This window comes from Diorhabda sublineata, chromosome 7 (assembly GCF_026230105.1).
Source record: "Diorhabda sublineata isolate icDioSubl1.1 chromosome 7, icDioSubl1.1, whole genome shotgun sequence".
Classification (NCBI taxonomy): domain Eukaryota; kingdom Metazoa; phylum Arthropoda; class Insecta; order Coleoptera; family Chrysomelidae; genus Diorhabda; species Diorhabda sublineata.
In genome coordinates, this window is record NC_079480.1 from 8,936,970 (window position 1) to 8,958,442 (window position 21,473).

Below are 21,473 nucleotides of genomic sequence, written 5' to 3' on the forward strand. Positions count from 1 at the left end.
TACAAAAGGGTTACTTAATATTTGGAATTATAAAAAATTTATATATTATACATAACAAAACACAGTTCGCAAGCTAGCAGACACAATAGGCATTTCAAAATGTGGTACATCGCATATTAACTAAAAATTTGGACATGAGAAAACTATACGCAAGATGGGTGCCGCGTTTGCTAGCAATGAAAAAAAAACACCGTCGTGAAGGTGTTTCCATCGAGTGTTTGGCAATGTTTCACAGAAATAGAGTCGAATTTTTGCGAATTTTTGCGCCGTTTTATAACCATGGGTCCAGCAATTCACACCCTAAGCAAAAGAACAATCATGGCGTCGTTTTCTTGGGATGTGCGTGATATCATTTTCATTGACTATCTTGAAAAAACAAAAACTATCAACGGCGAGTATTATGCTAGATAATTGCAACTTCTGAACAAAGAAATCAAGCAAAAACGAAGACAATGCACCAGCTCACACATCCGTTATTGCAATGGCCAAAATTAATTAATTAAAGTTTAAATTGATACCTTATGCACCCTATTCCCACATTTAGTTCCCCCAGGATTATTTTCTGTTTCCAGACTTGTAGAAATGGCTCGGTGCTCAAAGATTTTCCAACAATGAATAGATGATTCGGCAGTTAATGGCTATTTTGAAGAGCTTGACGATTCTTATTTATAACTTATTGAACATTGTAGTGTATGGAGTTAAAAGGATATTACGTTGAAAAATATATATAATTTTTCCAAAATTTTTTTGTTTTCTTTTTTGGGGCAGGTACTTCTGGGGCCATCCTCTTAATCTCAAACCTTTTTAATCATTTGTCACAGAAAAATCAAGTATCTTTTATAATTTAATTATTTACACCCTGAATTGTCACAATACCCGTTCTTTTGTAAAAATGTTTATTTTCCAACCCCGCAATGTGAACTTCAGCTGCTAATTCAACTCTTCAATTATATCCGAGCAAAGTGTAAATGAAGCCTAAATGAACAAACCCGAAAAAGAGATACTATCATTTCCCGAAATCAAGTTATTTTACATCCCTTCCCCGCCAGACTAATTTATATAATTGAACCGCCTATGTTGGTTGAGTTTTCTATAAAATTTACTATCTACAATAAAAACAAAAAATCACAATTTTTGTTGTATTAACATCATTTATTCAATTTTAACCAGGTTTCTGGAGCTTAGTTCATCTGTTTTTTTTTTGGTACAAAATTTGTGAACAATCTCATCCATCTTCCCGTTAATTTCTTGGCTGGTTCCCTTTAACACGGTATATACGAGAATATATTGAAAAATTCTTAGCCTATATAAGCAAACAATATTTCGATGTCAAAATATTTTATTACTCAGCATATTCTCCTCTTAGTTGGATACATTTATTACAGCAATCCTGCAACGTCCCTTTATCTTTTAAAAAAAAATGTTTCTTCTTACTCTGCAAACCAGACCTCCAGATTTTATTACCTCCTCGTTGGAAGAAAATTTACGACCTTTCAAACTTTTTTCAGTTGAGGAATGAGATGATAGTCGGACGGAACCAAATCTGGTGAATAAGGGGGGTGTTTTAGTAATTCAAATCCTAAATCACGAATTTCTTGCATGGCAACATAAGATTTGTGCGCAGGAGCGTTGTCCTGTAAAAGTAAAATACATTCGGATATCTTTCCGCGTCTTTTCTCTTTAATTTTTTTCCGTAGAGTGGTCAGTAATGTCGAATAGTAATCTCCAGTTATTGTTCTATCCTTATCCAAAAAATCAATCATGATTACTACATGGTCATCCCAAAAACCTGAAGCAAGAACTTTCCAGTAGATTTTTTGACACGAAATTTCTTAGGTCTTTGAGAACCAGAGTGTCGCCATTCCATCAATTGTTGATTTGTTTCTGGATCGTAGAAATGTACCCGCGAGTCTCATCCATAGTTACAATTCGGTTTTCAATTCGAGCACAGATCGAACGCGATGCTTCTACCCTTGCACGCTTTTGGTCAACATTCAAACATTTGGGGATCCATTTTGCAGCAATTTTTCTCATGTCCAAATTGACGTGAACTATATGATGAACGCGTTCGTATGAAATATTCAGTGCTTCAGATATCCGCTTTAGCCCAATTCGACGGTCTGATAAAATCATGTCATGAACTGCATCGATATTTTCGAGTGCTGACACAGAAACTGGCCTTTCCGATCGGTCATCATCTTCAATAGAAAATTTACCAAAAGTCGTTTGTACGTCGAAGTCGGATCGAATACATATTCCTGTTATTGTGATTTGTTCACTTTCAAACTTCAGAGTTTTTTGAATTTAAATGGCGAGCAAAATCTCAAGACCGCAGATCGAGCATTTGCGATGTTCATTTAATTTCATCAGATGTAAACGCCGAGGATGGTTTTTCTAAGATCAAAGAGACTAACAACATTAGATGACAATATATTAAGAGCAGAAATTGGAACAAATCCATATCATCAAAAACCGTTAATCAAATGTTGGTCGAAAATTAAGAATATTTGCAGCAACTTGATAAATTAAGTGAAGCAAATGTTTGTGTTCCCCATAAACTCTCCGAAGAAAACAAAGCCAACCCATCCATAACATGCAACATATTGCTTCAACGGCATCATACAATACCATTTTTTTATCGTTTAATCACTAGAGATAAAAAATTTATGCTATTTGAAGTGCAGAGCCTGCGGAAAAACTGATCAGATACATTGTGATGTTATTGTGCTGCTTAAGAGGTATAACAATACGCTAATCTAGTTTATATAAAATTTAAACATAAATCCTACCAAGTCTGAAATTAGAAAATAATATATTATAAAAAAGATTTTTTCAGCTTCATTATTAGGACTCTGACGTGAATGTATAAAATTTTTCACGATCTAATAAAGTGACTAGCCTCCAGTTAATATATAAGGTGCAATTAAATAGACTCTACTCTTATGTTTATTCCTGATCCTAACTGTCGGATTATATATAGTCCCAACGCCTTTGCCTGTGTTAGTTCTTTTCGAGCCATGAAACAGTATGTATTAAGTTCAATAGTGTCTTTTAACATGTCTACCAAACACAGCAAATTTTAGCGTTTTGACGCAAAAATTATAGTTAAAAGTACAGTTGAAAGTACAGTTTGAAAAATTGTGAATAATTCCATAGCTCCTAAAAAACAAGAAAAGACAACGGTGCACCAAAGCGCATTAATTTTTTTCAAAAAGACCTAATTGGCCGCAATCTTTATGGAGCAAAACAAAAAGCACCAGCGGTATTGTCACTGTTCCAGAAAACTGATGGTGAGATCAAATGATCCACTTCAACTTTGTGGTGTACTTCAACTTTGTGGTTTGGGGTTTTTATTTAAAAGAATAGACAACAGTTAAGTTATAATGAGGTCATAACGCTTTCAAAAACAGTATAGAATATCTCGAAGAAATAAATACAGACAGATCGGAAAACCGAACTATAATCTACCTAGATGAGACCTGTAACGACACCCATGATACATCCAGTAGAGGATTGATTGATGGTTTTAAAAAATGTTACACGAATGCTCTAATAAAGGTCAAATAATAACTATACTACATGCGGGGTCAGAAAAAGGATATTCCGGATTCCAGCCTGGATTATCACCGCGATACAACCGCGGTAATATTCGAAAATTGGTTTAAAAAACAATTAATCCTATCATAGTCGCTAAAAGATATCGGGTTTCAGTCATAAAAAAAGTGTAATACAAGGCTTTATGTGCGAAAGTGACGTATATTTCCATGAAAGTTGTAATATTGTTAGAAATTGTAAAAAAGTTTTTCAAAGAAATACGTTCGAGACAAAATTGCAAAGTAAGCAAGTCACGAAGTAATTCACCTTCAACCATGTTGTATTTTTAGTTAAAGTTAAAAATATAATCGATGAAAACTAAAAAAAATTGAGAGCTCGTATATAAGGTTGGCAACTTAGTACTTTCTCTTTTTACTGATAGAGAGCGTTGATTTATTTTTTGAATAACTTATGTTGGTGCTGTACTTTGTCGTTTGTCACGTGATATTTGTCACATTGACATAACTTTAAAAGCATGTAGGATGTGAGTTTTATTAAAACTATCAGTTATGGGTTAATTTTAAATGGAGTGCAAAAACATTTTCGGCACATTCTACTTTTTTAGAAAACAGCTGCGGCTCACAAAGAAACATGTGAAGTTTATGGTGCTGATTGCTTAACAGAGCGCACGTGTCAGAATTGGTATAAAAAATTTCGTTCTGGAGATTTTTCCCTCAAAGATGACCAAAGTTCTGGTCGGCTTGCTGAAGTTGATGATGACCAAATCAAAGTCATAATTGAAAAGGATCGTCACATAACTGTTCGAGAGGTTGCGAAGAGGTTACATTTATCGCACGCAGCAATTGAAAAACGCTTAAAATGTCTTGTGCTATTTAGGAAGCTTGATATTTAGGTTCCTTACGAATTGACTTAAATTCATTTAACACAAAGAATCAACATTTGCGATATGCACCATAAATGAAATAAAATCGACCCTTTCTTGAAAAGAATCATTACTGGTGATGAAAAATGGGTCATGTTAGTAACATAGAGCACGATGAATGATCACAAACCACATTGAAAGCTGAAAAACAACAGAAAAAGCTCATGCTGTCAGTTTGTGTTTTTTGAGCTGCTTCCAAGGAATCAATCGATCAATTATGATGTTTACTGTCAACAATTAATGGAACTGGTTGAAGCAATCAAAGAAAAACCACCAGAATAGTAAAAACGGAAAGGTTCAGTATTCTACCAAGATAATGCAAGGCTTCACAAATCTTTGGCAACTCGTGATTGAGCAAAATGGAAAATATATTATAAAATATATAATTGATTAAAAACAATTCTTTGTTAAAAAAATGTTTTATTTTATATTACAAAACCGAAATTACTTTGTCGCCAACCAATAATAAATGTATGTACCCAAATATAAATAAAAAGTAATAAAGACTTTTTTTGATTTGTAAAAAAGTACAGATAGCTGCGTTGAATCAGATAATATATAATATATGTATTTATGTATTAATATATTGTGTATCATTTAGTAGGTTTAAAATTAGAATTCATCAGTCCCATAATATTGAAATTTCAAACCCAGCAATGATGAAACAATGTAAATCAAATATACCCTGTATTAAAATCAAATACAGTTTTTAATATTCAAATTTTTCGTATAAAGAAAATGCCAGGTTTCAAAATATAATAGTGCGGCCCTTCACAATGCCCCCCAATAAATTTACGACTGTTGGGTCGAATTTTATGCCATAATACCATAAACTGTGGTAAATGTGGTTTTCAACAAACAACATAAAAAAAATTTGATATTTATGAAGTTAAGCTTTGAACATTTTTTATACACACCCTGTATAAAATGAACAAAATTTCAACATAGACTCAAATACGTCTGATCTTGCTAAAATCAACCCAACAGAAACCATTTTCGTCTCTTTAAGGGTATCCTCGTAAAAAAATAATTTGTAAGGGTCTGCAATGGTCAACTCAAAAAATATGCATTTTTCGAAAAAATATTTTAAACAAAAATATACTAAAATTTTACGTTGATTTCAAAAATGTATTAATATATAGGTTGTTCTATCTAAAATAACAAAGTTACAGTCGAAAATATTTTAGTTAAAAAGATAATATCCGAAAACCCAAACGTAGAAATTTTCATGATTTTACTATAAGTATTTTGCCATATACAGATAGTTTTAGATCGCCCGTATATTATTTTAATTTAGACAATAATTAAGTGTATTAATTTAATATTGAATACATCTACATTGAGTTTAATGTATAATGACTCACGTTTCGCAGAAGATGGTGCCGGAGCAGATTCAGTCAGCTGTAACAAAAATATGAATATTACTAACGGTTAAATTTGCCCAGTGATTTTCTTGACATTTAAGAGTGTGATGACATTAAAATTGGGAAAATACCAATAAGTTATTACAAAAAAATATTGATCAGAATAATGTTGAAGCAATAAATGACTCAACAGACGGTGGATTACGTGCGTTATGAAATATTTGGGACAGAAAATAAACAGGAGAATATGAAAGTAATAAATTGTAGAACAGACTACAGACATTTTCTGTACCGTAAAAAACAAAATGAGGACAAAGGAGAAGGCATTTCATTAAGTAATCATTTTTGTCGATTGGAGTAGATTGTAATATTAAAATATGGATTTGTTAGAACTATAGAGAAACGAGTTATAAGAAACTTGAAATACGATTAAAACTGATAAATCCACATAAATCCACTTAAAAGACATCAACAGATAATTATGGATCATTCTGTACAAATTTTGTATTTTTTTCAGTTCATTTAATTTTACGTCTGCCAGTTAATGGAATTCATTTAACGATGAGTTTATACTTACCCTTGTGAGTTTATAGGCGTATTTAGTATCCAGTTCTATTCTCGGAGTTGCTGCCATTGCCGGTAGAGGCGTCGTCGGTACGATCATTTCCTAAAAAACAAAATTAATGATACAGTTACTATATGGTTATTCAGACAGGATTAACGTTACGATGCTACAAATTTGTATACAAATGTGTATCATTACTTTTTGTAGATAGAAAACTTTTATTTCTAAAAAATGCAACCACTAAATAATCAGTGCGCGAGGGGTGCCTAAGAGTATAAATTATGTACCATCGCAGCTCCCCATATGCTTGGATCTTCATGAAACGGTAGCATGCGTGGCGATGTGACGTCAATATGCTAATTGATAATAAAAATAACGTGGTCACGGTACAAATATAAGTCGAAGCAGTGATTCAATATCATATTCAATACAATCAAAGTCTAATGGACGGAAGGGTTAAGAAAGCTATTTAAACGGTGATTGGAAACTCCCGACATGCGACATACTAAAACCCTCTTAAGAGAGTCATCCGAAGTACTGGTGGACTATCTTATTAAATTCGGAAGAAATAAACTGGGGCTGATCATCGGTTCCCTGGCATACTGCAGAGTACATCAAGACGATGAGAATTAAGCATGATAGTCAATGTCCAACATGCCAAAGTGAGAAGGAAACTCCACTCCACATATTGTTCAACTGCTCTCCTCTCCGAGGTGTTCAAGAGGACATCCTGGGAAGTAATACGGGAGAGATATTTATGAGGGCTTCTTTGCTTAGCACACGAAGTAGGTCTCCGTAATTTATGCGAATTATCAAATATCTCTTTTATTTATATGTTACGACAATTACATCTTATATATTGCAATAAGTGGGAATCAGTAGCTAAATATAATAGGTACTCGTCATTTGATAATAAATTATAGTCGACTTGACAAAAAAGTTGATGTAAAGTAACAGGTAGAGTAGCATATATCCCACTGATTCTTGTTCGTCTTTTCTCAGCGATGTTCAATAAGTTCGATACCATGTTCATAACAAGCTCCTCAAAATAGCCATTAACTGCTGAAATCGCCTCTTCATTGTTGGATCTTCGATCACCGAGCCAATTTTCATGCCTGGGAACAGAAAATAATCCGAGGGGGCTAATTTTGGCGAATAAGGTGCATGAGGTAGCAATTTAAGCATTGTTGCATTGTCTTGATGAAACAACACTTTCTTCTTAGCCAAATGCAGCCGTTTTTGCTTGATTTCTTCTTTCTTGTTCTTTTGTTTCGGGTGTGGAGTGATAGACCCACGTTTCATCCAAGGTTATGAAACGGTGCCAAAACTTGGCTTTATTTATATCAAACATTGCCAAATACCCACGACGCATTGTGAGCAACCGCGGCACCCATCTTGCGCACAGCATGCTAATGTCCAAAATTTTCAGTTAATATGCGACGCATCGCACTTTTTGAAATGCCTACTATGCCTGCTAACTCGCGCACTTTCAGTCGACGATCATCCAGTACTGCTTTATGGATTTTCTTACATTTCTGGAGTCGACACCTCATTGGGTAGCAACTCTGCTACTCAATATTTTTCTGTTGATAACGAAGAAGCAGTCTCATCCAGAATAGAATCTAGTTCAGTTTGTATATTGGTTGGGCTAAGACCTTCCAAATAAAAGTATTGTATCACATAACGATGACCAATTTTTTCCATGTACATATATAATTTCACTGAAAACTTTCACTATTGATGGCTGCCAAACAAATATTAAAAAAATGACGTCTTCAAACTTGAAACATATGCTGTTTACATAGTGTACTTTCTAATACAATGGTCTTTTTGAAGCAACTACCGTCATCTCTAGGTCAGGCTAGGTACTTTTGGTATACATCGTATACCAGTACCCTAGTTACGGACATCTAATTCTTGATTTGAATACCAATGCTTAACTCTGTTATATTATCACAAAAATATATCAAAAAATTTGATCGGACATTTCAAAATAATGCCCTATTTTACGACGAAAATAATAATCCCTAAACGACTCAAACCAAAATTTTATCACTCTATTGCAACATTTGTTGTTTCTAATACTGCACGATTTATCGGTCATTTAAAATGGTAATTTTGTTGACCTTTCATGCTCCCACACAAAAAAACAGAAACTAGCAAACGACTTTTTCAATACACGTTTGTACTACAAAAAGGAATTTAAAGTAAAGAAGGATATTAATGTTTAAAATAATTTAAAATAATCTGTAAAACGTAACCAGATTATACAGGATGTATCAAATTCCTTAAATTTCATTAAAAATCGTAGTTGAATAATTTGGATAAATCATTTTTGCCGTAGTCCTCATTTACAGTTGTTTTATTGTCGCTGAAAAATTGTGAAGGTGAGGCAACGAAATGTTGAAATTTTATGTGAAACTAGGAAAACCTATAGCTGTAGCATAATTTATTGAAAGTTATGCCAGTGAATGTTAATGACTTGCACGTGTTTATGAGGAGTTTAGGGGTTTTCCAATATGTCCGAGAAAACATTGTAGATGATTTCCGCCTGGGTCATCCTTCAGAAGCGATGACAAAATCGGTAAACGGATTCGATGTGATTTGTAAATTGCATATATAGTAAACAAAAGTCACTAAAATGGAGAAGAAAGCATATATCGTGAAAACGATAATTTTTAAATAAATTGATAAGGAAAAACCAAACTTTGAGTTCACAAATATGTTGCTTTCAATAAAAAAGTAAGTAAGATACCTACATTTTATTTTTTATCAAATATAGCTTATATACAAAATTTTCAAATCAGTTTATATTGATTTGATTGGAGGTTTCTTGATAAAAATTTCTATTTATGAGGCAAATTTATTTTTTAGTTTTTCTGAATTCCACAAACTCACTTTAAGTATATTATCCACGTCATGGGGAGCTGGTGTAGCAGATGGTAAGGTTTCTCTTGGTCCATTTGTAGATCCTTGAGATTTCTGTAACAAAATATATAATGTTTCAATAAATGATTAATACAAAAGAACGGAAAATAAATCATTCGAATAACAAGGTTGAATAAATTCACAATATTGATAACCAAAAAGTTTTCATCGAAATTTCATACGTAATTCTATATTCTGACGATTGCTTTAAAAATTTGGTGGTATGATTAGAAACTATAAATGAATAATTTTCCTCCAGAAATTGATTGCTGGATTAATGCTTGTAAATGCTTATTACTAGAAAAATGTTGAGAATATTGCACATGACAAGGTATATTCAGCATAGGTATTTGAAATAAGAACAGAAAAATTCGATTATAGAGTTTCTCACAAATCCAAAACGTTCAGAACATCCCTGAAAATGTCATCAAAATATTAAATATTTTCCTTGTATTTGGTATGTATGTATGTATAAATTTGGGGTCTCGTATACGCTGCGACCGAAAGGATCTATTGTGTCCCCTTTCTTGCTGCAAAACTGGAGAACCCTGTGTTTACAGCTGATCCATCAATCCCACTCCTTTTGAAAAGTCTAGAATTGGGAATGGCTTTTCTGGAGTTCCTTAGTATTTCTCACTTCGAGAGAATGTGGATAGAGGTTTCGTCCTCTGTGGATAGAACTTCTGATAGTATTCATAGATTGTTCTTGCAGATCTATTCTGTTTATAGTTTTTCAGAAGAGACTGCCTGTCTCAGACCCTGTAGGTTGTCCCAATAATTGGTTTTGCTCCTATCCACCTTCTTTACCAGTAATTTTTCCATTGTTCTGTAGCTGATACCAAAGAAGGGTTCGAGTCACATGAAGGGCTGGTCTGCCCCCGCTTTAGCGAGCTTAGCAGCTTGGTTATTATTTAGGAACGGGTTTTCTTTTATGATTCCGTCTCTGAACATTCTAAGTGATGTTTTCTTTGTTAAGCTTCCCATTGGAGAGGTGGAAGATTTAGAATCACTTCTAGTAGCTATTGGGCAAGATTTCATGGCCCTAGTTGCACATAAGCAAGCCAGTCTTTCTACATTTGTATTTGGTAAGTATGATAAAAAAAATTCTTTTCTAAAAAGTGTGGTATATGAAAATATGTTAAATAAGTAGGATTCACACCAGCAATGAAAATTTAGTGGTCCAAAAGGACCACCTAAGTTATGATTTAGTGGTCCAAAAATATAACGTGGTAGACAAAAGTAAAAAAATTAACATATGCATGATACACACACTTTTATACATATTTTTACGGCATATATAAATTCTTTTATGCAAAACCAGTACAGTAAATATAAAACATAGGTTTTTTTTATAAATATTTTGGGCGACAAATTTGTCGTCGTTGTGTATGATTTTGGCGACAATTGTCGCTATGTCGTCATGCTGGCGTGAACCCTATAAATAACGGTAGCGCCATATTAACATTGGGGTCAATTTCTTTTATGTTCTATTGACTAAATTATATTGAGTAACTCAAGTGAGTGAAATTTTCAATAATTAACTGTTTAGGTTAAAAATGATGTTAAACTTTTTAACTCGGCATACTTCAATTGCTGCATTCTGATATCGTATGCAATTGGATACTTTATCAACTTTTGTACTAGATGAGATACTCCTGCATAGAACATGCGATAGACGTTTAGCATGATATGCCGATGTGTCAACACATTTTTCTTAAGACTTGGACACGGTGTTTTGCCCCGATGTTTCAGTGGTCTAAGGCTTGTTCACATGGAATGTGAGAGTCGATAGAAATCGAACCAAGCAGCGGAATGTCATTAACTGTGATGGAAATGTCGACAAGAGAATTTGTCAGCTCAATTTTTCGGTCGACGATAAAAATGATTGGGGAACAGTTGAATATGAGTCACATTACCGTTAATCATATTTCAACTAATGAATTGGGGATGGCAAAGATCTACACGATTTTAATAAACGAGTTATTGGCAAACCAAAGCATCCTTGTGGCTCCCCCTTATTCACAGTTTTGTATGCATCGTTAGTTATTTACAAAAATGGTAGAAATGGACAAAAGAGATATTTATGATAATATAGCCCTGGATGTTCAGTCACCACAACAACTTTTAGGACAATCCGAGTTGCTGATTATTAATTTTCTTTTATTGAATGTTTTGAAAATCAAACTTGGAGAAACTTAATTTTTAGTGAAATTGCTGAAAATACCTTCAGCAAGAACATAAATCAGTATCTCTTGATATCCCTACGTAACTATCCATATTTGGTGATAAGGGTTATAACATTATATATAGGTCTTCAACTGTATAAAAAATGACAAATGAAATATAACCTTGTATAATTTTGAATTCAAGTGCATCGAAATCTGTAAAATCCATGGAATTATCACAAAACCATTGAAAACAATTGAAATTCAAATAAATGAGATTCACTCTCTAAGTTACCCTGTATTCATGATAGGGTAGATGATAATATGAAATAGTCTTACAACCTGTTCCAGAAAAACTTTTGAGAGACAGTTAAAAGAATAAAGTTCTCATTTTATCATTCTAAACTTCTGTATCTCACTTTTTATTTATTTTAGAAAAAAGTGTACACAAGGAAACGTCTTATTTTTGAATGCACTATTAGCTTTACAAATAATGCATATACATTTTGGATCACCTTGTATATTTGCAGTATACAAAAAAATTGATACAATTTTTTTCCATGAATGATCTCATTTTTGAAAATGTGCAAAAAAAGTGAGATGGTTTGGCTTACGTAAAATCAAATCCGTCTCTGTTTTCATACCAATCCGATAACGAGGTTAATTATTGCTTAAAATATGTTGTTAAAGAGATACTTAAAGAGATTTTTCATTAACACAAAGGAACAATTGAAAGTTTGTGAACATGATAAATAACGCAAGTAGTTTGAAAGAATTTAATTTGTATACAATTTTCACCACATTTACATTACAAATTACCACTGCAATTCTAAAATTTTGTAGACGATATACTATGGTGTATTTGAATATTTTTTTATAAATATGCCAATTTCGTTAGTAACGGAAATGAAAGTTTTTGAGTTTTCAAGAATATACTTTTGCTTTATAGTATTGGCGAAGCCCCATAAGTATCACTAAACAAGTGTACAAGCCTCCTACAATATCCTGTTATACTGGAAATAATCTGAAACTTGCTCAATACCAATTGAACCCCCTAAATATTATGTATTTCGATATGCATTCTCTGTACTTGTATATATGTTTTGCTAGCTTTTCTACGCGTCAGACGATTGCGGATATTAGAGAAAAATAATGTTCTTGTACGTAAGTAGACAACGTTCTAGAGAACGGATATTTTTTTGGGTATGTTCAGGGGTGTTTCCTCAATTTGAATCCAAGTGGGCGTCACGGAGGGCGCCTGCGTCAGCCGCCACCTTAAAAAACACGTTTTATCCAAAATCTCGCGAATCGCGTATGGTACGACAAAAATAGTGAAGATTATTTTGATCGATAATAGTTTTTGCCATCTTTTTCATTTGAAACTTTTCTTTGTATAATGCATAGGTTTTTAATTATAGCGCTCCAAACTTTTGATAATATGGTTTTTGCTAAATATATAGTTAACGGTTCTTGATAAATTAAAAATGATGGTAACTGAATTTGTAGTGTAAATATCGAGGGATCTCAAAATATCCAGGAGATTATAATGTTGTATATTCAATCATGCGCCTATATCTAGGTTGTATATTTTTCGGGTCGTTCGGTATTTCAACATTTAATATTTCAACAGTATTCAGGTATAAATCCTAACCCTTACAAGTAAAAATAAAGATCCATTAATTATTACAGTTCTTCCAATATCAATTGCAAATTATAAAAACCCTTGCCGACAATTTTGTTTGATCTACCATAGGCGTAGATACCTCATTTTATAAATTTATTTTTATAAATAGTTTTAAAAATGTGTACATCGTATGTGAGAAAGTATTCGTTGAAAGGCAATCGAATCATTATCAATTGGACGGCATTACGCGCCGTTATTTAGACAGATGCACTCAATCGTAGTTCAACATGGAACTTAGAAAAAATTCATTATTTTACCACGTTAACTTGCTACAACTGAATATTAAATTATAAAACGTAAATAGACGAGTAAAATGTACTTGCCTATAAGGGAGTTTGGTTCCAACCGGGTACCAGACGCCTTTTTTACCCCATTCGTCTAATAGAACTTCGGTAATTTTTTATCCGACGCAAATAATTTTGTCGCCATCGAACTATCCTGACGATTCGGTTATTGTCATCCGTTTATTCAGTTTTTTGTGTTTGAAACCACATGCTTGTTTATATATCTAAATATTTATTATTAAATTCATATCTGTCTTTATTCTCACTACATTGTGCAATATCATTGACTTCATTTGCCCATGGTCTAAGAAATTATGTACATACGCTTCCCGACAGCTTCGGCCAATTGAAATGTATTTATGTTTACGATTTGATGTTTTCATTCGTAAACAGTGGAGATGATGAGTTCACGTGGACTAACGGTTTGTTAGATTTTTACCGAATGTTATAAGGGGAGTAAACATTATTTTTCATATCTTAATTTGGTATGAGTGCAGGGTGTATTTATGAAATATTGATTGCTCCCCGCATAACTGTCTTTTGCAATTGATATTTGAATAATTATACTTGTTATCCACACTATTTATGATTTTAATTGAATCGCTATACAGCTGTATTGACATTTTTGTGAACACTATGCCATTTTATGCGTTAATAAATGTTTTTTTGTATCCAACGAGCAATATTGCCACTTATATGTATGAGGTGCAACTCTTAAACTATAAACCTAACCATATTATAAAAAGTGTGGAGCGCTATAATTAAAAACCTATGCGTTATACAAAAAAAAAGTTAAAATAAAAAGATGGCAAAAATTATTATCTATTAAAATAGTCTTTACTATATCTGTCGTACGATGCGCGATTCGCGATATATTCCATAAAACATGTTTTTCAAGATGGCGGCTGAGGCGTGCGCCCCCCCCGTTATGTCCACTTGGATTTACATTCAAGGGACAAACAACGAAAGTATTTCAGTGCAGGAGCAAAAATATTCGTCCATCTTTTTTATATATGTGGTAAAACATTCGAAAGTATATTTTGTTTTTCGTTCATCAATAGATTCACGAATTAATTACGTTAATGTTCAAATTTTGGCTTCTTCAAGACTGATAAAAACCAAGACGCGTATTGTTCGCTTTCAAATCAAATTAAACACCTAACGGTCGTTTAATATCAAATAGAGATTGTAGATTATATGAAAGCTAAGGATGATTAATGATCGGTTTTTGCATAATGACTTGAATACGAAAACTAACCCTAAAATTACTCGTTTTCCCGGACTTCCGTATTAAGTTTAGCTAATTCAATCCAGAGAGGTAAATTGGATATTTTTTCCATGAGAACCAAACGCCTTCAGTAAAGACTAACATAAAATTTTAATGAAGATATGAAGTAAATCAATGTTTTATTAATTCAACCCTTTCTTAAAAAAGAGATTTGGTCAGCAGCAAGTTAGATTAGATGGTATCGAAATAATTAAATTAAGTAAAGAAATATTTTGATGTTGTTGGATATTTCTAAAAAAAAGAAAAATTTAATTGTCAGACTACAGGTTTATAAAATTGTAATTTTTATCTGAAAAATGCGAAACCTTTTTTAAAAGCAAGCAGATCAATAAATATGTCATAATTTTTGGAACTCTATACACTTTGTTTAACCTTTTTCGAATTTTTTAATCCTGTCATAGAAAATATTAGATTTGTCGATTTGAGCAAAATACGTATTGATCAAATCGCTTTTCATCAAGTTATTCCTTCCAATTTAGAACAAAATATCGGAATAAAAGCGGAGATCAATTATTATGAGCATAAGCCATGGGTTTTTTTTCATGCAAACTACCCTTGTGTACACCCATTTATTATCCTGCAAAAAAACTATTTCTATGGTCCAAAGTCGCCTTTTTTTTTAATTTCTCGTTGAATTTTCTTATTTCTTTTCCCTTAAAAATAAGATTTGACGAGTTGAGAAAAATATACATTTGTAAAACTACTTTTCGTCAAGCCAAATTTGGCAACAAATAACAGTCATTTGGAGGAATATCTGATGAAAGGGGTGGATGAGGGATCAATTCTCAATCCATTATTCTGCAAAAGAACTTTTTCCTTGGTCCTTTTTTTAAAATACTCATAAAATCGACCCGCTAGGCGTAATATTCGCCAATGTTTGTTATACTCTGTCATGACTGAGAAACTCACCTTGGCATTTTCATCTATTGACGTGAAACCGCACAAAAATTTCATCCATTACTATTAAATAACGTCAAATATTCCGCCAAAATTGTTTGTGATTGTGTGATTGCACGGTATCCTCTTAGGAAAGTGGAGCACGACCTTTACCTACCAATTCCACGTTCAGAATTTGTTAAGGGTTCGATATTTTACAATGCAAAAAAATGCACAATCATTTGCCAATTGAAGAACCCCTTGCTATGAAACTCAACAGAATACTAATTTTTAATGTTATTTTTATGTTTATTATTCTGAATAACGCAGTTTAGGTATTTTTTTTGGCCATAAAATTTACAGATATCAATCACCCCTATTAAACTACTGCTAATGTAAACAGGGATAATTAAGCTATTAAAAAGTGGTACGTGTTAGGGCTTAGTAAATATTTTTTCTATTATTGGACGGGAATTTCGAAAATCTTGTCGGCCAGTGTTATTACACCTATTACTATTACCTATAATTTTGTTATTCATTGTGATTTTCTTCTGTACATTGAAATTTTATTTGTATCTTTATTTAGTTATTTTTATGTTTGTTTTTTAATTTTTAGCTTTTTCAACAAATTATTACAATTTTTTGACAATAAAGCATTTCTCTCTCTCTCTATTCTATTTTTCTTTTCAGATTGAGACGTAACAGAAACAGGTGAGTACGCAAATAATACCGGGAGTAATATTAATTTGAAGTGATAATTTTTTTATGATATTAATCAACTTCAAAACATAACAATAATTCCGTTACTTTGGTACAGTAAAATATGCATTTTACCTGTGACTTACATACAGTGTGTAAATGCCGAAGGAAATGGAAACATTATATAAGTTATTATCCATATTTATAAATATATAAATATTTCATAAGCCAAATAATATATGATAGTTTCACGTCGTTATTTAGATATTGTAATACAGAAGTGGTTATATATGATTATCAACGATTATACGGGGATCAAGGTTCATAACTTTCTTCTACATTCAGCTTTCTCCAATTCTCTCCCTATCTTTCCTTGTACTGTTGTTATAGCTAATACGATTTTATCTTGCGGCTCCAGACAATCACGAAAATTGGCATAGTTGACTTTCTTTTCGATTACTGATCGAGTCTAGGGCTTATTTTCTGCAGCCAAATATTAACTCCACCGTAGCTTCATCACATTACCGAACAGAGCTTTCGCAGTTGTATGACAATCTGTTTTTTCACAATTTATTCATATTAGAGTAATCCATCTGGAGATCACACACAGTGTTAAACATTGTTAGTTAGTATTAGTAGGTGTTTTCAAAATAGTAATTAGATTTGGTCTTCTATAGCTTCTTCTAGAAAGAACATAGTATACTATCAGAGCTGTAATCTAAATAAAAATATACGTGAAGACTTGACAAAAGTATTTAAATAATACAGTGATGATGAGTCCGTTTGAATTTAGAAAAATAGTTAGATCAACGAATATTCATGAAATAACAACTAATGCATATAAAGTTAAACAAAGTGTGGTTACGAAGATAAAACAGGATAAAACACAACAGGAAATAGTTTGTCTATTTCAAGAAAAATTTTAGGGTTTGTCGCGTACATCCCAAGAGACAATTAGTAAAGTGGATAAGCAGTTTCGAGAATATTAGATTAGATAACAGCTGCCGATATACTGAGTGATTATGTCAAAGTAGATGTGATGCGTAAGTTTGACGAAAAGTACATGGATACCACATATATTGAAAGAAAAATGCTTAGATTCAGATTTTCAGATAGTTGTCAAGGTTTTGTGTAAATCAGTGAAGACATATGTATACTGCTTCTGTTCGGTATATTCGTGATTAACACAAAAACTACACAAAGGATTTTCACGCAGTTTTCACCAATGGATAGAGCGACTCATGAGAAAGATTTAGATATATAATGTGTCAAGGTTCTGTGTAAATTTGTAGAGGCCTATGCTGCTTCTGCGGTTCGATATATTCGTGATTAACTCAACAACTACTTGAAGGCTTTTCACGCAGTTTTCACCAATAGATATAGTGTTTTATGAGCAAAATTTCGGAAAAAAATATGTCAAGGTTTTTTTGTGTGTTTTTTTTTGAAAATCTGTAGATATTATAAGACAAACATCTATGCTGCTTCTGTAGTTCGGTATATTCGTGACTAACTCAAAAACTATTTAAAGGATTTTCAAGCAGTTTCCACCAATAAATAGAGTGACATGATGAAAATTAAGATATATATACCGGCGTTTTAGGTAAAGATCTATGATGTCAATCAAGGGCGTCGCCAATGAGGGGCAGAGGGCAGTTGCCCCCTCCCCTCTCAGAGATCAAATGTAACTAGCCGCAAAGCGAGCAAAGTTCTAAGGTCGTGCGAGCAATTGACTTCCTTACCTATTAATAAATTAAGGTTTCATGTATATTGTAGAGTATTGAAGCAAGTATTGAAATATTCAGGATAACAATATTTTGACATCCGTTCTTAAAATCACCGTCATTTTCATCACGACTATGTCAGATTTGCAAAAACGAAAGGCCATTGAACAGTGTAAAAATATGTAGGTAGGTATGGTGTGTGTGTTCATTGCATTTCTTTCTACTAAAGGCGTTCACCAGTATTCACGTCATTTTTTTGTGTCAAATCTGTAGCTTTGGACGTGGTCAAAGCCTCGGAACACGTTAAAAGGATTTTACTTCTAATTGAAAACCGTGAAAATGCGAGAAAAGTGACAGACGAAATTATGAAAGAAGCTGCTGCTGTTGCAGAGAAAGTCGGACTGGAGGAGGACATTACATCAATGCTGCATTTTACGGGGAAATAAAGTCATAGAAGCAATCATCCAGCAGAAAGCCCTTCAGAATACTGGAAGAGGTCTTTAGTAATACCATACTTGGATCAATTATCACCTTCCTAGAAGTACTCCGCCATCATTCGCATTATCTAAGTTACACCCGGCACAGATGCAAAAGATGACAACTGAAAATATGAAACAAACTTGTGAACCTAAAAAAATGAAATCGAGCATTGGCATCGAGCTTTGGCAGCAATTGTGGCACGATAAGTTTAATCTAACAAATCTAATAGTTGTTGATGACCTCGAAGAAACAAATTCTATCTTTCCCGTAACGGAGAAGACATTAAAAATTTATATCGCTTAACCGTGCACGACCTGTACAGTAGAGCGATCCTTCAACCTCAGAAAACTAAAAACATGGCTAAGAAGCACCATGGCAAAAGATCGCCATGATGAGTGTACACAGAGCTATAATAAATAAAAATGTAAATAATTTTAATGATAAAGTTTTGCAAAAAATTCCAGCAGGTTATGTCTTAATTAAATATTATTTTTTTTAAATAAATAATTATTACTGTGTTTAAAAGTTTAATTTAGTTATTATGCTGTCGAGGGCTTTTGAAGTTTTATACATTGATATTAATATTAGAACCGTTCTTATTACAATCGTCGTGGCAAATACTTCCAAAGTGTAACGCTTCATGCTCTCGACAGTACCAGGCGTTAATATTTTGCCCACCACCCTTAGTCATAAGCCCTTGGCCCCCCTGATGTCAATTGAAAATCCACATTAGATGAAAGAAAAGTGGCAATCCTTTTAAAGAGTTAATATTTGGACAAATATTTTAGAAACCATAATTATTTAGCTTTATTTTAGAATGATGTTTCTAATTTTCCACTACGACATAACCAGTACAATGTTAGGCAGTAACTGTGAAGAGTATTGTGTACAAAAGTAAACCTTATTAAGAAGAATGATTAACGAGTGCGATCGAATATGTTATAAATAATGTTAAAAGATATTTATATCCAAGATTAAGATGTTGCCAAGATGACGGAAGTGAGTATTTTGAATATTTATTTACTTTCATTGACAATGTATTGAAGCGAGTGTCGATAATCACATGATTTTATTTTCTTCCATTAATTTTTATCATAGACTTTGAAAATTTTATACAACATAAATTGAGAACATAAATCTGCATTAGAAAAATCAGTGTAAATTAATTTTAAAAAAAGCATCAATGTTATTACATTTCTAAAATTTTGTAAATTATCGAACAAGCTAGTAGCTTCGAATGTGAATAGTTACAGCAGATAATCAACTAAATGACTTTTTGTTATTTCCACTCTTTTGCATCTATCTGACGTTTTTCCGACTATTCAATCATCATTTCCAATAACTCATTTTCCAAAGCTATTTGATTAACTTGCGCGAAGCGAAAAAACGAGAGAAAAAGTTGGCTTTTAATGCAGGCCAGCAGGTGTATGTAATTCACTGCGATTGATTACAGTAACGAATCGTAGCATATCTTGAAAGTGATTTTCAACGAGTCCTAAAAAGGTTGCAGTGATAATTCGACAAAATTGAAACGATTTTGCTATAGAATTTGCAGCTAATTTATTACTGAGAATAAGTTTATATCGAAAAGTGTTTATAATCATTTTTTTCTAAATAGAATCTCAGGTTTTCTTTCAGTTGCAGTTATAAAAGTATTTAATCAACATAATTAAGATGAGTACGTAATCTCTACAAATAGGAAAAATTTATTATTTGGGTAGCCCTCATTTTTCTTGGAAAGTATTACCATTTTCAATCAGGCTGGATGCCGAAAGGCAAAAGGCAAAAGGCAAAAGGCCAAATTTAAAAAGACTGAAGAAGTGGACAACATGATTTATTCTTTGAGGTTATATTAGTGTTTACAATAAAAATAATAAAAATTGAAAGTTTGTTATGATTTGTGTTCAAATACATACTAGTATCTGCAATTTAAATGTTAAAATTAAGTGTTATTACTCTTATTGGGTAATGTACAAACTAGTTGCATGAAAATTTATTCTCCATAGTGAAGGAAAACATTCTTCATGACTGTCTTGATTTTACAGGTGAGTTAAAAATTTATTGTTCTATTATATTTTTTTATTTTTTAATTATAAAATATTTAATAATCATTCTTTTCGTTCTTGTCATCTTTATTATTACAAAATAAAAACTATTATGTAGGATTTTTCAACTTTTCTGCACACGTGTTTATATACTTTTCAACAAATGTATAGAAATAGTTTTCAACACATGTGTGATATTGTTTAATTGACTCTTATTTAAATTTTTTGAAGAATTTTCACTTGGTCCTAGGAAAAATAGTGTACACAACTTATTGGAAAGTGTATTTCATACTCGTTATGTTTCAGCACTTGCCACTACGCGGCTCGTACAAAGCAGTAACCGGTGCTAAATGTATCACTTTCCAAACTCGTTATGAAATATACTAGTTTTAGTTTCGATCTATATTGCTATTGTAATTGTAATTGTAATTGTAACATGTAGAATTGTTACATTTGTAATGAATGGCGATATTTTTCAAGTGAACTTGTGCAAAACTTTAGCAGGACGACTTGCTAATTGCTTAATTGTTTTTTGACTATGAGATTTCCAGTAGAAATTTGTAAAAAAGAGCTTTCTTCAATTGATGTTCTACTCCTTTTGCGGTCATGGCAGGGCTTTATTGTGACATTTCAATCTCTTGATATACTGTAGATAGATTTCTCTCAAGGTGATTATTCAAAATGTTCGATATTTTTATTTACATGGGTATATATACCAAGACTACAGAGTACAGAGTACACATTGAGCTTAAAGGTAGCTTGATATGGTGCAAGACAACGTGCAAGACAACGTGCAAGAAATTGCATGGAATTTTTTCCAAAGTCAAAATATTCCGTAGATTAATATTGGATGTCTTTTGACAAGTCTCTTATCACTGCTTAATGGCTGCCCCTAAC

The 21,473-nt window shown here is 32.6% G+C and overlaps 1 protein-coding gene across 7 annotated transcripts in view; it reads right to left on the reverse strand.

Moving 5' to 3' along the window:
• Positions 1-21,473, reverse strand: part of LOC130447018 (AF4/FMR2 family member lilli) — a 570,483-nt gene that overhangs the window by 93,033 nt on the left and 455,977 nt on the right. For all 7 annotated transcript variants that reach the window (XM_056783613.1, XM_056783610.1, XM_056783611.1 and 4 more), the window contains 3 exons: positions 9,305-9,388; positions 6,419-6,508; positions 5,842-5,878 (listed from right to left, as the gene is read on the reverse strand). In XM_056783613.1, the coding sequence (XP_056639591.1) occupies positions 5,842-5,878; positions 6,419-6,508; positions 9,305-9,388 (211 nt within the window). The remainder of the gene's footprint in view (positions 1-5,841; positions 5,879-6,418; positions 6,509-9,304; positions 9,389-21,473) is intronic.